Raw genomic sequence first — 12,257 nt, 5'->3', positions numbered from 1 at the left:
CTAGTAATTTTTAATAATACATATGTACCAAAAAGTTTTTTTTTTAAATCCCGATTTTACAAATGACCCCGATTTAACGAATAAAATTTAAGGTCCCGATGAATTCGTTAAATCGGGGTCCGACTGTATATATCTATATATATACAGTCGACTGTATATATATATATAATTAAATGTTTAAATTTAATGTACTTTTTGAAAAAAAGTAACTTCTGTTATGAAGAAATGATTGGAGAAATGGTTAAATTACGAGAGCTGCCAACTACTACACTTTTTGCGAAATATTTTAATGAGTGGTAGACATTTAAAAACTAAATCTTACGGAATTTTTGGCAATTTTGCCAACATTTTAAAAGCCTCATCACGAGAGGATTGGAACAAAGTTTTAAAAGAATTACAATTAGTAAAAATAATTGCATCGTATTCAAACTATGATTAAAAAGGAAAACTTTTCTAAGTCAAAAAAAATGTTGCTATTTTTCTTTAAATTTATCAATTAAGTCAGTATTATACATCTTTCATCAGTTCCAATTTCTTCAAAGAATTGTAGCATGCTTGATTGCAGATAAAAAACGCTATCAAAACTCGATGAAAAGCGAGAAGAATCACTTAATTGTTATCAAATATATTTACAGCTTCAATTTCATTTATCTCCAAACAATTTCCACTTCTGACAGCTTCTATCAAACGTGTCTTTCTTTCTAGTCAAGGTTACTTTTAGTGTAGATAAAAAAAATATAAATAAACATCGATCAGTTGGGAAAAAAATGCTAAAACGTTATCAGTACACTGCGTTTCAAAGTTTAAAAGACAACAACAACAAAGAACCTATATTTCTTCATCGATGAACACTTGACGAGGAGAAAAAATGCTTGTGATTAGTAGAAGAAATAATGATTTAAACTTCGAATAGCAAATTATACAATCAGAAAAAGTCTTTTAACTTTTTCCGGTTCAGTGTTAGGCAACCTTAACTCAACAAATGTTTAAAATACACAACTAGAAATGTAAAACTATACTCTGTTGCAACTTGAGAAAAACCATCATCCCAATATGTTTTTTTTTCCAATGCCCACCCGATTGACTCTCGTCATTCAGGTAGCAGTTAGGCAGATTTGTTAGACATTTCAAATTCAGGGACAAAACATTAAGTGGGTCAACGTTATTCCCACAGTAGCAGCAGATAGTTCAGAGAGTGAAAGAACACCCATGCCTTGTCCGGGATTCAAATCCAGAACTTTCCTGACGTGAGGTCAGCTGTCTGACCACTACATAGTCCGGCCAACGTTAATAATGCAATAAAAGAGTTAATATATGCTTTATTAGCTTTAAATTTAGTTTCAAATAGTAGCAAAAGTCATAGGCCAAAAATCGAATAACTTACTTTTGAACTGGAGGTTGTAATACTGAATCCCATTCGGCTCTTGCAATGGCACTGGTAAAACCGGTTGTGTTGCTTGAAACATCAGAAATATCATAGACGTCAGATGAAGCATTCCACCTTGGAATTGTAAATGAATTATAAATTTAAAGAAACATAACGACTCATTGATATATCACTATATTTTGTTTGCCATATTAATCACATATTTTTCCGCTACGTTTTCCGCATTTATAAGATAATTATCAGAAATTCAACTTAAAATTTACTAAAAATATTTTATATATAAGATATTTTTTTTCAATTTCGAGAAAAAAAAATCATAAATTTAGGCGCAATGTAAAATGCGAAAGAATAAACACTTAAAATCTGAGATTGTGTGAGATTCCAATAAAAAACAATATGTCATTACAGTTAGGTACCTACAAGAAACGTCACGTGTAGATGTCAATCATGATTGGCTGCTAAATCGTGGCATGCAGGCCTACCAACAACATTGGAGCATCGTTTATACGACGCCGAAGGGACCACCGAAAAACATCGTATATACGATAACGTCGTATAATCGATTTTTACTTCCAAAACTAGAAGCTAAACTCTGTTTTCAGTTAAATTCAATGTTTAACTTGGTGATTTACATAAATTTCTAAATCAGACAAAGCAAAACAAACAACTAACCATAGAAAAAAAAATTACAGTAAGCAATTTGAATGTACGTTACTTTTATTTATTTATTCATTTATTATTTTTTTTTTGATACTCCAAATTTGTTTTTTTATTTTTCTTCACTTTAATCATTTCACGTTAAGTTTACAGAAAAGACTATCGACAGTTGTTTGATGTGATGATTGACGTTGAGCTGTAATTAATGACTTGTGCAAAGAATCAAGGTCTGAAAAGTTTTTTCGCCGGTATTGTGGTAAAGAAAATAAGTTCTTAGTGTTTCAATGGAATTCTTGAAAAGATGGCAGAACAACTTCTTGGCCACAGCATCTTGACAGATCAGTACAAATCGCTGACGTTACTACATTCTCATCGCAATCTCATCAAAAGTTGTCTCTGTTGCCAATCCTCATCATTGATTATTGTATCGTCATCGCTTACGTCATCACCCCCATTATCATCGGATGTTCGATGGGCAAATCCGGCTTTTATAAAACAGTTCTTTATTGCTGTCTTTGTTACCTGAGACCATGCCAACGTAGTCATATTCATTGCTTGGAGAACACTTATTTTCTTGGGATTAGACTGTTCGGATTAGACTGAATGCTTCGAATGGCAAGTTGAACTAACTGCGCTCTATAAGCAATTTTAGATTCCCAATCACGGCCAAATCTAATGGCTGAAGCACATTTGTGCAGTTTGCAGGAAAAAAGTAAACTTTTCCAAAAAATTATTATCGATTCAACATTCTCCAAAAAATTATTATCGATTGGTGAGCTGGACATTGGTCGATAAATAGCAAAATTTTTCGTTTTAGCTTCTTCATAAGATTGTCTAGTTTTTTCAGCCATCTAGTAAAAATTTCGGTCGTCATCCACACATTCTTATTGTCGTCGTAATCCAGCGGAAGCATTTTGATGTTCTTTAGACATCTAGAATTTTTTGATTTTCCTATTACTAAAGGAGTGATCTTTTCACTTCCATCAGAGTTTACACAAAGAGCCACAGTCAGGCTATCTTTTAGCATGTTCCTCAATTTTTTGACGATCATGAATAATAGTCTTTAATGTAAAAACTGGAATACCCGTCGAAAAACCTTTATCGGTTTTCCGGACTTTAAAATAAATGATTCTATACTAACCGAACAATTGATAAATACTGCAATTGATAAAATTTTTAAAAAATAATAAATAAATAAATACTTAGAAATACTTTATCTCAAAAAGCTAATTCCTTTGAGCTTAAGACTAAAATTTTAAATAGTCCTTACATTTTAAGAAAAAATATATTATCTGAAGTATAGTTTTTAAAAACACAAAAGGAAACACAATAATTTGCTTACAAAAACACGAATTTCACAAAAGTCTTTCCTTCAGGTAATTCTTTATTTTCAGATTTTCGCCTAAAATAAGAGAAATAAATATAAATAATTTCACTTGATTTAGTAATATAACTTAGTAAATCTCTATATCAATAGTTTCCAGTCATTTTAAATTTTAATTATGTTTTCATGTTTAACTATGTATTAACCGGTTAACGCCCAGCGTCATATATTTAGGACATTTCCTTTTTTCAAAGACATTCATTGTGGTGGGAAACTTTTTTCATTATTTTCATTTATCTGGGTGAATTAAAAGATTCTCAGATACCACAATGATTTAGTTATTTCTGATTAGATTTAGAATTATAAGGAGCAAGTACTTTTTGATCTATCAAAGACTTTTTGAATGCCCTAATAGTAGAAAAACCAATTAATTTCGATAATATATTATACCACTTTTTCAATAAAACCACTTCTTGTATCATTTCAATATATAAATTCAGGACAAAACAGGTTGACGTAATTTAGTTTCATATTTCTCAACCTTTCACTTACGCTAATTTTCTCTCCCTCCCCTTTTCCCTTTCTTTAGCTTCTAATTATGTTAAATAAAGAAGCACATAACCCCTAGTGTTAGGTACTTTAAAAATTAATTGGCATGAAATAAATTAAAAGTATAATAAGCGTGAGTATTGTAATTTCCAAAATCTGATGATTAAACTTTTCAACTAAATTTTAAATTGTTTTGAGAGTGAAATTATTTTGTAAATTTACTAAAATCATCTTTATAGCCTATATCACTAACAAGGAAACACTTTATACTACTATGGAAAAATTTATCCTCGAGCAAGTCCGTTGCCTAACAATCATGGAATTTGGGATGCCTAGCAACGGAGAAAAATTTCATAAAATATATTCTTTGAAAAGCTGATTCTTCGATATAATTTTTCCTTACCACTATAAAATCTTCTCCTGTAAATACGGCAAAATTGTCCTTTAATTCTGGGAAAGGTTCCGTCTATACATACAAGTTTTTAGACCATGAGAGTGACTTTAGCACTTTCATCCCGGCAAAGTAGCACTTTGTTCCACCCTCTACGCTTAGAGTTCCCCCCCCCAGCTCTAACATTGAAACAAAACTCAAATTCGTTTGAAACTTGTTTATTNTATTTCATATTGTTTTACAACACATGGTTTTAGCCCTCGGGTGGGAAAGACTTTAAAACAAAACTTACAACATTTACTATTCTCAACAACTGAAATTTAGAATAGTGTGATTAAGAAAAATATGTGAACTGTTTGCAATTTCAAATTAATATTGAAATGCACAGGTTTAGAATTTTTTACAGTGAAAAGTTTTCGGAGCTTCAGTGTTCAAAAAGGTATACAAAAGCTAGACGTTAAGAACGTATCCAATGAGCGAGCAAAGCGAGCGTCGGATTGTGAAGCAATCCGAAATGAACTGCGAAAGCAGCTCCGGGTGTTGGCGAGCGTCAGCGAGCAGGAGGCGAAGCCTCCTAGTTGTCCTTTAATTCTGGGAAAGGTTCCGTCTAAACTTACAAGTTTTTAGACCATGATAGTGACTTCAGCACTTTCATTGCGGCAAAGGAGTACCTTTGTTCCACCCTCTGCTCTTAGAGTCCCCCCCCCAGCTCTAAAATTGAAACAAAACCCAAATTCGTTTGAAACTTGTTTATTTTATTAATTAATCACCATATTCACTAATATAACAATAGAGCGAATATTCCTGGAAGACAGGTTATCTCGTTCGTTGCAATGAAAGAATTGAGGGCCTTTAAAAGCAGCAGTAATTTCATATCAGTCTGTCTGGAAATTAATTAATTTTTTTACAATTTAATCTGTTGCAACTACATAACGTAATTCAGTAGCATATTTAAATTTTAAGATGAAAAATTGCTTAAAAATGATTTAAAAAAATATTAAATTACTTACATTAATGAACCACTGTACTGTATTCTCCATCTCCTCATAGGCGCCAAATAATGCATTTGTAAGTTCCCACAAGAAAACATCAGGCATTTTCCCTCAAAGGGTTGTTGATAGTTGACGTGTTCGGCAAGATGATAAGTCGTGCCATCAGCTAATTTCAAATAGATCCAGGCTTCGGCTTCTTGATTGCAGCCTCTTGTGATGCGGACCAGAGCACATTCTGCCTTCGAATTTATTCCATAGAACAGTACTTCATCCGCAGACTGAAAAAGATACGTGATCTTGAAACGAGGATCCCAACAAGTTATACAAATTTTTAGAACTGGTGATAAAAATTAAACAAACGTTAATATTATAATACATTCTTTACAGCAACTGTAAATCTGCTTGCAAAAATGCAACAACAAAAAATTTTAATTTTAAAATTTGATTTCTGAGTTCGACCGATTACACACGAGTTTTGTATTTTGCCATACAAAATTACCTTCTTTAGAATGATGTAATAAATTATTTACCTTGCAATTCATACTGTTTTCGACTATTATTTAATAAAATAATGGAAAATAGCAAATATTTTTCAAAAGTTATATTTTGCATGAAATTATCTTGGACAGAGGAATTTTATAATCGTGTGCAAAAAATGTATCAATTCGCTTAAAAAGTTTTCGAGATGTGGCAAAATTTGCATTAAGTAAAATTAACATGAAGGGATCCAAACTTTGGATCGTCCTCCTGACCAAACTATTGAGACCATATTTCCCAAATTGCAGATACCGCCTGTATTTTGAAGATCAGAAATCCGAATCCGTCGGGGGAGAAAGTATGTTTATTTAACGAAATTACGTTTTTATGTTTGATTTCATAACTTAAAATATCGTCAGCTTTAAGGTCACCCCCTCGGACCATTAAGATTGAGTCCTGAAACGTATATTTCGAATCATTAGATCAAAAGTTATTCAAGTATATTTTTTATTTTACGCGCTGTACATGGACGTGCGGGATGCTATGTGAAAGTGCTAAACCTCTCTATTATCTTTAAAATTTCCCCCCCCCCCCCCAAAAAAAAAGGGTATTGCAACAAGAAAAAAACGATGAAAAGCGCAGATTATGCAAAAACAATTGTTCACGCAAACGATAATGACAATTTGTTTCAAAAATATTTCATAAAAACATTATGGAACAAATATAGTAAAAAATTGCAGTCACATTATAAGATCACTAGTCGGTTATAAGTTATTTTAATTATTATTTATTTATTTTTTTTTTTTATTGAGATAACTGGACGTTATCTCTTAGACGTTAGATAACTAACGTTGATCATAAGTTTTTTTTTTTAATAAACACATTTAGGTTTGAAAAGCTGCAGTATTTTTTATTTTAACGGTCCAATGGACTGGAATGGTTTTTAATTTCAAATAATATACGTTTCCTAATATGTCACAAACTTTTTTCCTCCTTCAGATTCCTTATTTATAAAGAAAAAACTCAGTCTGGATAAAAAATCAACTCCAAGAAGCTCCAAAACTATATTCTACTATTTTTTTATTTGATCATGATATGCTGCTTTTTCACTAGTGCTTATGTTAACCTGATTTTTATAACAGTTACAATTCTTTATTTGTGACTATGGTATAAAGTCGAAAAGAGAGCGGATATGAAAAATCTAGAGCAAGACCCATTTTCTCATTGGATATTACTTTAATTTAGACGTTTATTGTTTATATTATTTACTGCTTATTGGTTCAACATGGCTGTAGGCTTTAAGATTGATGTTAAGAACAGCTCCGATTAGGAGATAAAGACTGTGATGATTTTAGTGATATATATATATATATATATATATATTTGTATGTGGGGAGAAGACACCATTCCACTGCAGTTCGGCCCTTGTTATTGTAAATCTGTTGAAAAATGAGGCAGAGGCGTTGCGTGTTCGAGGTTTGGTAATCAAAACGGAGGAGAGTGTGCTTGAAAGAGTTGTTAAATGGCTGCTGGCAGGAAACGAACCAAGGACTTCTGGGTTCGCAGTAGACCGCTTTAACCACCATAGGATGCTTTATATCATGAACACCTTAATACTTTAGGCTCCCGTGTAGTAAATGGTGAATGATGCACGCTAAATCTTTCGAGTCTCAAAGTCCTCCATGTTCCCACAACAAATCAATACCTCTGGGATTACTGATCCAGGAGTTTCCTTGTCTTCTGGATTGGTTCAAAATTACAAGGCTACGGCGTTGAGCATTAGTAGTCGTAAACCCAAAAATTGGGTCGGTTGTTCAATGGCGGTCATAAAATAAATTTAAAAAAATACTTTAGGCTAAAATTATAAATATTAACATTGGCTCAGTCAACACCGTGAATGTTCATAATTGAAAATTATAGTTGGAAAAAAACATTTAAGTTATTTAAAATGAACTTATACCATAATTTGTGTTAACTCTTGCTATTAGAGAGAATTATTAATTTCCTTCCAAAGCTTAAAACTAGACTTAAAGCCTAGAGTTTAGACTTGTATTGTGCTCCCATATTTTTAGAACTGCCCGTATAAAAACTCTATAGGTTCTTACCTCTAGTAAATTGGTCTCCGATTGAGGTGATTCTAGTTCAGTTTCTAATTGGGGAACAAGAAAACCCACTTTTTCAGGATCATCAATTGCAGTTGGTTTATACAAATCAAATCTTCTACGATGTTTTGCATTGTATATCCGAACAGCTATATATGCAACAATCCACTTAATCCAGTAAAGAATTTCTGCAAAAAAAATATAAAAAATAAAGGTGATGGAGTGATCAGTGTTCATCACTTTTACTGTTTTTCGATGGCTCAGTCGTACTATCAAATTATGCTTTTCTTGCGAATAATATGCTATTTTTATAACTGCTGTGAGTTTGCAACTGTTACTCATGACTGTTAGGTTAAGTTTAGCATATCTAACGCCAGCTCTGTCTACGCTTATTTTGAAAGTCGCAAAATCGAGCACTTTACTGTAGAACAGTTTAACGAGGACCGATACCGCTCAACCTCGATCCCTACGCAAGCTGATCAAAGTTGTCGCCTACCTGCTTACTGACCGCAGCCAGTGATGCTTGACTTTGGTGTTCTACTGGAAATCGTGTCTTTACGATCTGTCCACTACGGGACTTATATCTATTGACAAGTATATTTTCAGTCTTCAGTTTCCTAAGATTAACATTGTGTTTGTATGCAGAGATTTTAATCACGGTATTGATTTTACGAATACCAAAAAGTTATTCAGTGGAAATGGTCTTATAAAACGCCTTTTTTCAAAAGTCTTTCTTAAAAGTGGTATGGCTGATTCTGAAATTCTTGTTAAATGAAAGCGTAATCAGTGAAATTTCTTTTTGCTGACTTTTAGTAAGGTCTTCGTCGATTTCAATTCGAGTGAAAATTGAACAAATACGATCTTTCTTATAAAATCCTTTTGAAGAAAAGGGTGAATAATGGAACAAAATATGATTTAAAAATATCACTTTTTCAAACGACTGTGACATTTTTCAAACAGAAATAGTATCAGAATATACTTAATAAAATAGTTATGAGAACGCAAATTTACATGCCAACGATAACGGAAAATAAAATTCCTAGTGATGGATACCTGCAAGTGACGTAGTGTGTGAATCTCGATCCTGATTGGTTGTTGAAACGTGGAATTTGCTTATGTTAGAACTGTTATTTCCATTCTATTTCGAGTAAGACAAGCTCGTCAAGTATCGTTTCATTTAAATGACATATTCTATATTCTTTCACAAGATACTTTCACAAAGATTTAAATCCTTTCACTATATATTGTATTTAATTAACTGTATTTAATTAAATTCATGATAATTAACATTCTAACTTGCGTGAAGAAGCTTAATTTCAACACGCCATTTTGCTTATAAACGATCAGCTGGCGCTGACGTCAGAGGTCTTGCATCTGGGCATCAGTGATCTTCTTCTTCTTGAACTGCACGTACGCAATTAACATAATCAAAATTCAAAGTTCAAAAATTGTTAATGCACTTTATATTAAATGCGAAATTCAAATCCGGATTAGCTAAATAACTTCAAACTATGACGTTATGTTTAATTGAATATGATAAGGAAACTGGCTCGTCTCTGTCAATGTCATTCAAAGTTTGCAATGAGATTAAAAAAATGGAAAAGTTTATGATTGAATGTTTATTACAGAGTTATCAACTTCTCAAAAGTCAAAAAGTTACGGAAGAAAAACGAATGATCTTGAATAACTTTTTGTTTCATTACCAGATTTAATACTTTAAGAAGAATTACATTTTGAAATACCACTTATAAAAATGAAATACATTCTGAATATAACGATTTTCTCATTTACGCCAGGAAAACAGTTATTTTGTTTTCATTCTTAATACGATTTTTAATTAAATTTTTAAATAAATTAACCCTCTGTAGTTGACCAGCGGTCGAAAAGACAGTTTTTTTCATACTTAACTATTTTATTACAAAAATGAAGTTAAATTCAACTACTTTTTTTAAAAATGAGTGAATTCAAACTGCTTACGAAATGCAGTCAACTTTAACCCCTTGGGGACGGGTGATTCACAAAAGCATTCGTACAAAATCAGAATCAGGATGCAAATAAATAAAAAAAGGTAACTTAAATGTAGGAATTGCTAATTTGACAGACTTACTTTGCTTTCACTTTAATTATTGTTAGTTTAATCATATATATAATCAATGTTAGTTAAAAGTATAACTAATTACTTTTTTTTGAACTAAAGTAATGGTGAATTAAATAAATCAAACAATTATAACCCAGCCCTCAAATAAACTGCTATGGAATTACTTTGATTACCAGTTTTATCTTTTTACACTGATTGATTCGGTGTTATGCTGGCACGTATTCGTGACAGTCGGCGCGAAAGGGTTAAAGGTAGTAAACTTCAGTAATTTTTTTTTTTTTTTTAAATTCTGTGACTACAAGTAGCGTTCGCAGTGTAGTCAATTTTAAAGGTGCTTAACTTCAACTACTTTTTTTTAAAATGTAACTACAAACTACTTTCGTAATGTAGTGTATACTTTTCTGAGACTCACTTTGTTGAAGAACTTAATTTACACCCATGTTCAAAATAGTTTTGAATAAAAATCGGCTTATTTAGAAAGAGAGAATTGCTAAGAAATATTAAATCTTTTTCACAAGAGCCATCACTTTGTTAATCTAAACCATTTCTTGTTCTTTTTACCCTTAATATCTCGACAGCGAAAACAGAATTTCAGAAATACTGGTAAATAAATTGCTTAAAATTTACAATTTCGTTAAGTATATAATGTTTTTGTAATTCCTCCAAGAAATAGCGTGCGTTGAAAATTACAAAGAACATAGGTTTACTTCAACTGAATTGACCTCAAGTGCTTTTATTACAGTTTCATTAAGTTCATACATTTGCATTTGAAGGTATGGCCAAAATGATATACCAGCCATTATTCGCAATGTCTAGTTTATGTGTTAGTCATTATACTGTCTGAATTAATGATATAAACTTACTGCTTTGAAGTATCAGGCGTAATTCTTATTAACGCTCGGCCACCAGGGAATTCTCGATGAATCCGTTGACAGATCCACGAAGATGAGTACTAATCAGATACGAAACATTAGTGGCGATTGAACCCTGTTTCTTTACTATGCTTACGATAAAAGTATTTGTCAGAAATCTCTACAAGTTATTGTAGTTTTGCATTACACTACTTCTTATGAAAAGTATCACACTACACTACAAACTACGAAAACCCGTTGAAACTACAGTAGTTTCACTACTTTTATATATGTCCCGCAGTGGACTGATCGTTAAGACACGGTTCCCAGCAGATCACCGAACTCAAGCATCACTGGNAAAAGGGAGGAAAAGGCTAACATTATTTTTTTTTTTCAAAATGTGACATAGAACTAATAGAACTATTTGAATTCATTCAAGTGCATTTAGTTTTATATAAAAAATCGTTGCAATTTTCTCTGTGATATGCAGTAAAGTTTTGATAAATATTAAGAAGTGAAAAACAAAATTAAAAATTCTGCACGCAAAAAAACAGTGATTAAAGATACGATTATTGAAATCAGCACTGTGTGTTCCAACTAACATCAAACTCACAAATGCTACTCTCAAATTAATAATTATAGGCAAATTGTAACTACAGACTTGTCTCTCTTGAAATTATGCAGGTTACAGTCAGTGAAATAAAAAAAAAGAAAGAAATACATTCATTAAACTGCAACTTCAATAAATAAATAAATGCGAAATAGCTAATTATGTTTCAAAAAATTCATAAATTCAGTTATTTGAAAAACATGGTGGGTCATAACAATTTTAAAAACTAAAGGAAAAACATTAATTGAAAAATCCTTTTCAGTTTTCACTGAGATAAATTGAAAATTTGTGGAGTAAGAATATAAAATAATAATTCTACATACCAAATGGAATAGAAATTAAAGATACAATTATGGAAATCAGCATGTTTGTTCCCCTGTCAAATCAAGTTCACCACTGCTGCTCTTCAAAATTAGTATAAGAATCAAATTGTAATTACAAGCTTGTATCTCTTGAAGTTGTGTAAGTAACATTCAAAGATAGGAAAAATGGCGTAAGTTACATTATGCTACGATTTTCTTTTTTTTTTTTTTAAAAGTCTGGTCTTCGGGTTGTTTTATTTATCTTTTTTTTAAGAAAAAAATAGAAAATTATTCTCCTTCAAAAATTGCAATAGGTCATAACAATTTATTTTGAAGCGTTTAATTTAATCGAAAAAAATATTGCAGCATTTAGTTAAAATCTATGCCATTATGTATTTGTACCTTGTCACTGTACTTATGCCATTTTCATTCATATCGATTTGTTTTCATTTTTTTTCAAGCTTATCATGTTTTTATAACACTTTTGTTCGTAAAGAAAGGCCATCAATATCACGAT

General features: G+C 31.6%; 2 protein-coding genes across 2 annotated transcripts in view; both read right to left on the bottom strand.

Moving 5' to 3' along the window:
• LOC107437837 (rifampicin phosphotransferase) overlaps positions 1-12,257 on the bottom strand; it is a gene marked incomplete in the record, with an annotated part of 597,639 nt that overhangs the window by 439,408 nt on the left and 145,974 nt on the right.
• On the bottom strand, positions 756-12,077 carry LOC122272191 (uncharacterized). Its single transcript, XM_043055526.2, has 5 exons — positions 11,762-12,077; positions 7,883-8,067; positions 5,319-5,578; positions 3,387-3,446; positions 756-1,501 (listed from the first exon to the last, which is right to left on the bottom strand). Exons 1-5 carry the CDS (start codon positions 11,802-11,804, stop codon positions 1,381-1,383), a joined length of 669 nt encoding a protein of 222 aa, XP_042911460.2. The 5' UTR covers positions 11,805-12,077; the 3' UTR covers positions 756-1,380.

This window comes from Parasteatoda tepidariorum, chromosome 5, assembly GCF_043381705.1.
Source record: "Parasteatoda tepidariorum isolate YZ-2023 chromosome 5, CAS_Ptep_4.0, whole genome shotgun sequence".
NCBI classification, from domain to species: Eukaryota; Metazoa; Arthropoda; class Arachnida; order Araneae; family Theridiidae; genus Parasteatoda; species Parasteatoda tepidariorum.
The sequence above is the reverse complement of the archived record's forward strand: the minus strand, read 5'-3'. Positions and strand labels throughout refer to the sequence as shown.

Bases quoted from the DNA above. Each gene is read 5' to 3' on its own strand.
- LOC122272191 (XM_043055526.2), bottom strand. From the start codon at position 11,804: ATGCTGATTTCCATAATTGTATCTTTAATTTCTATTCCATTTG. The intron at 8,068-11,761 runs GTATGTAGAATT...TTTTTTTTGCAG, and splicing joins TTTAATTTCTATTCCATTTG to AAATTCTTTACTGGATTAAG. The intron at 1,502-3,386 runs GTAAGCAAATTA...TACAATTCCAAG, and splicing joins TTTGTGAAATTCGTGTTTTT to GTGGAATGCTTCATCTGACG.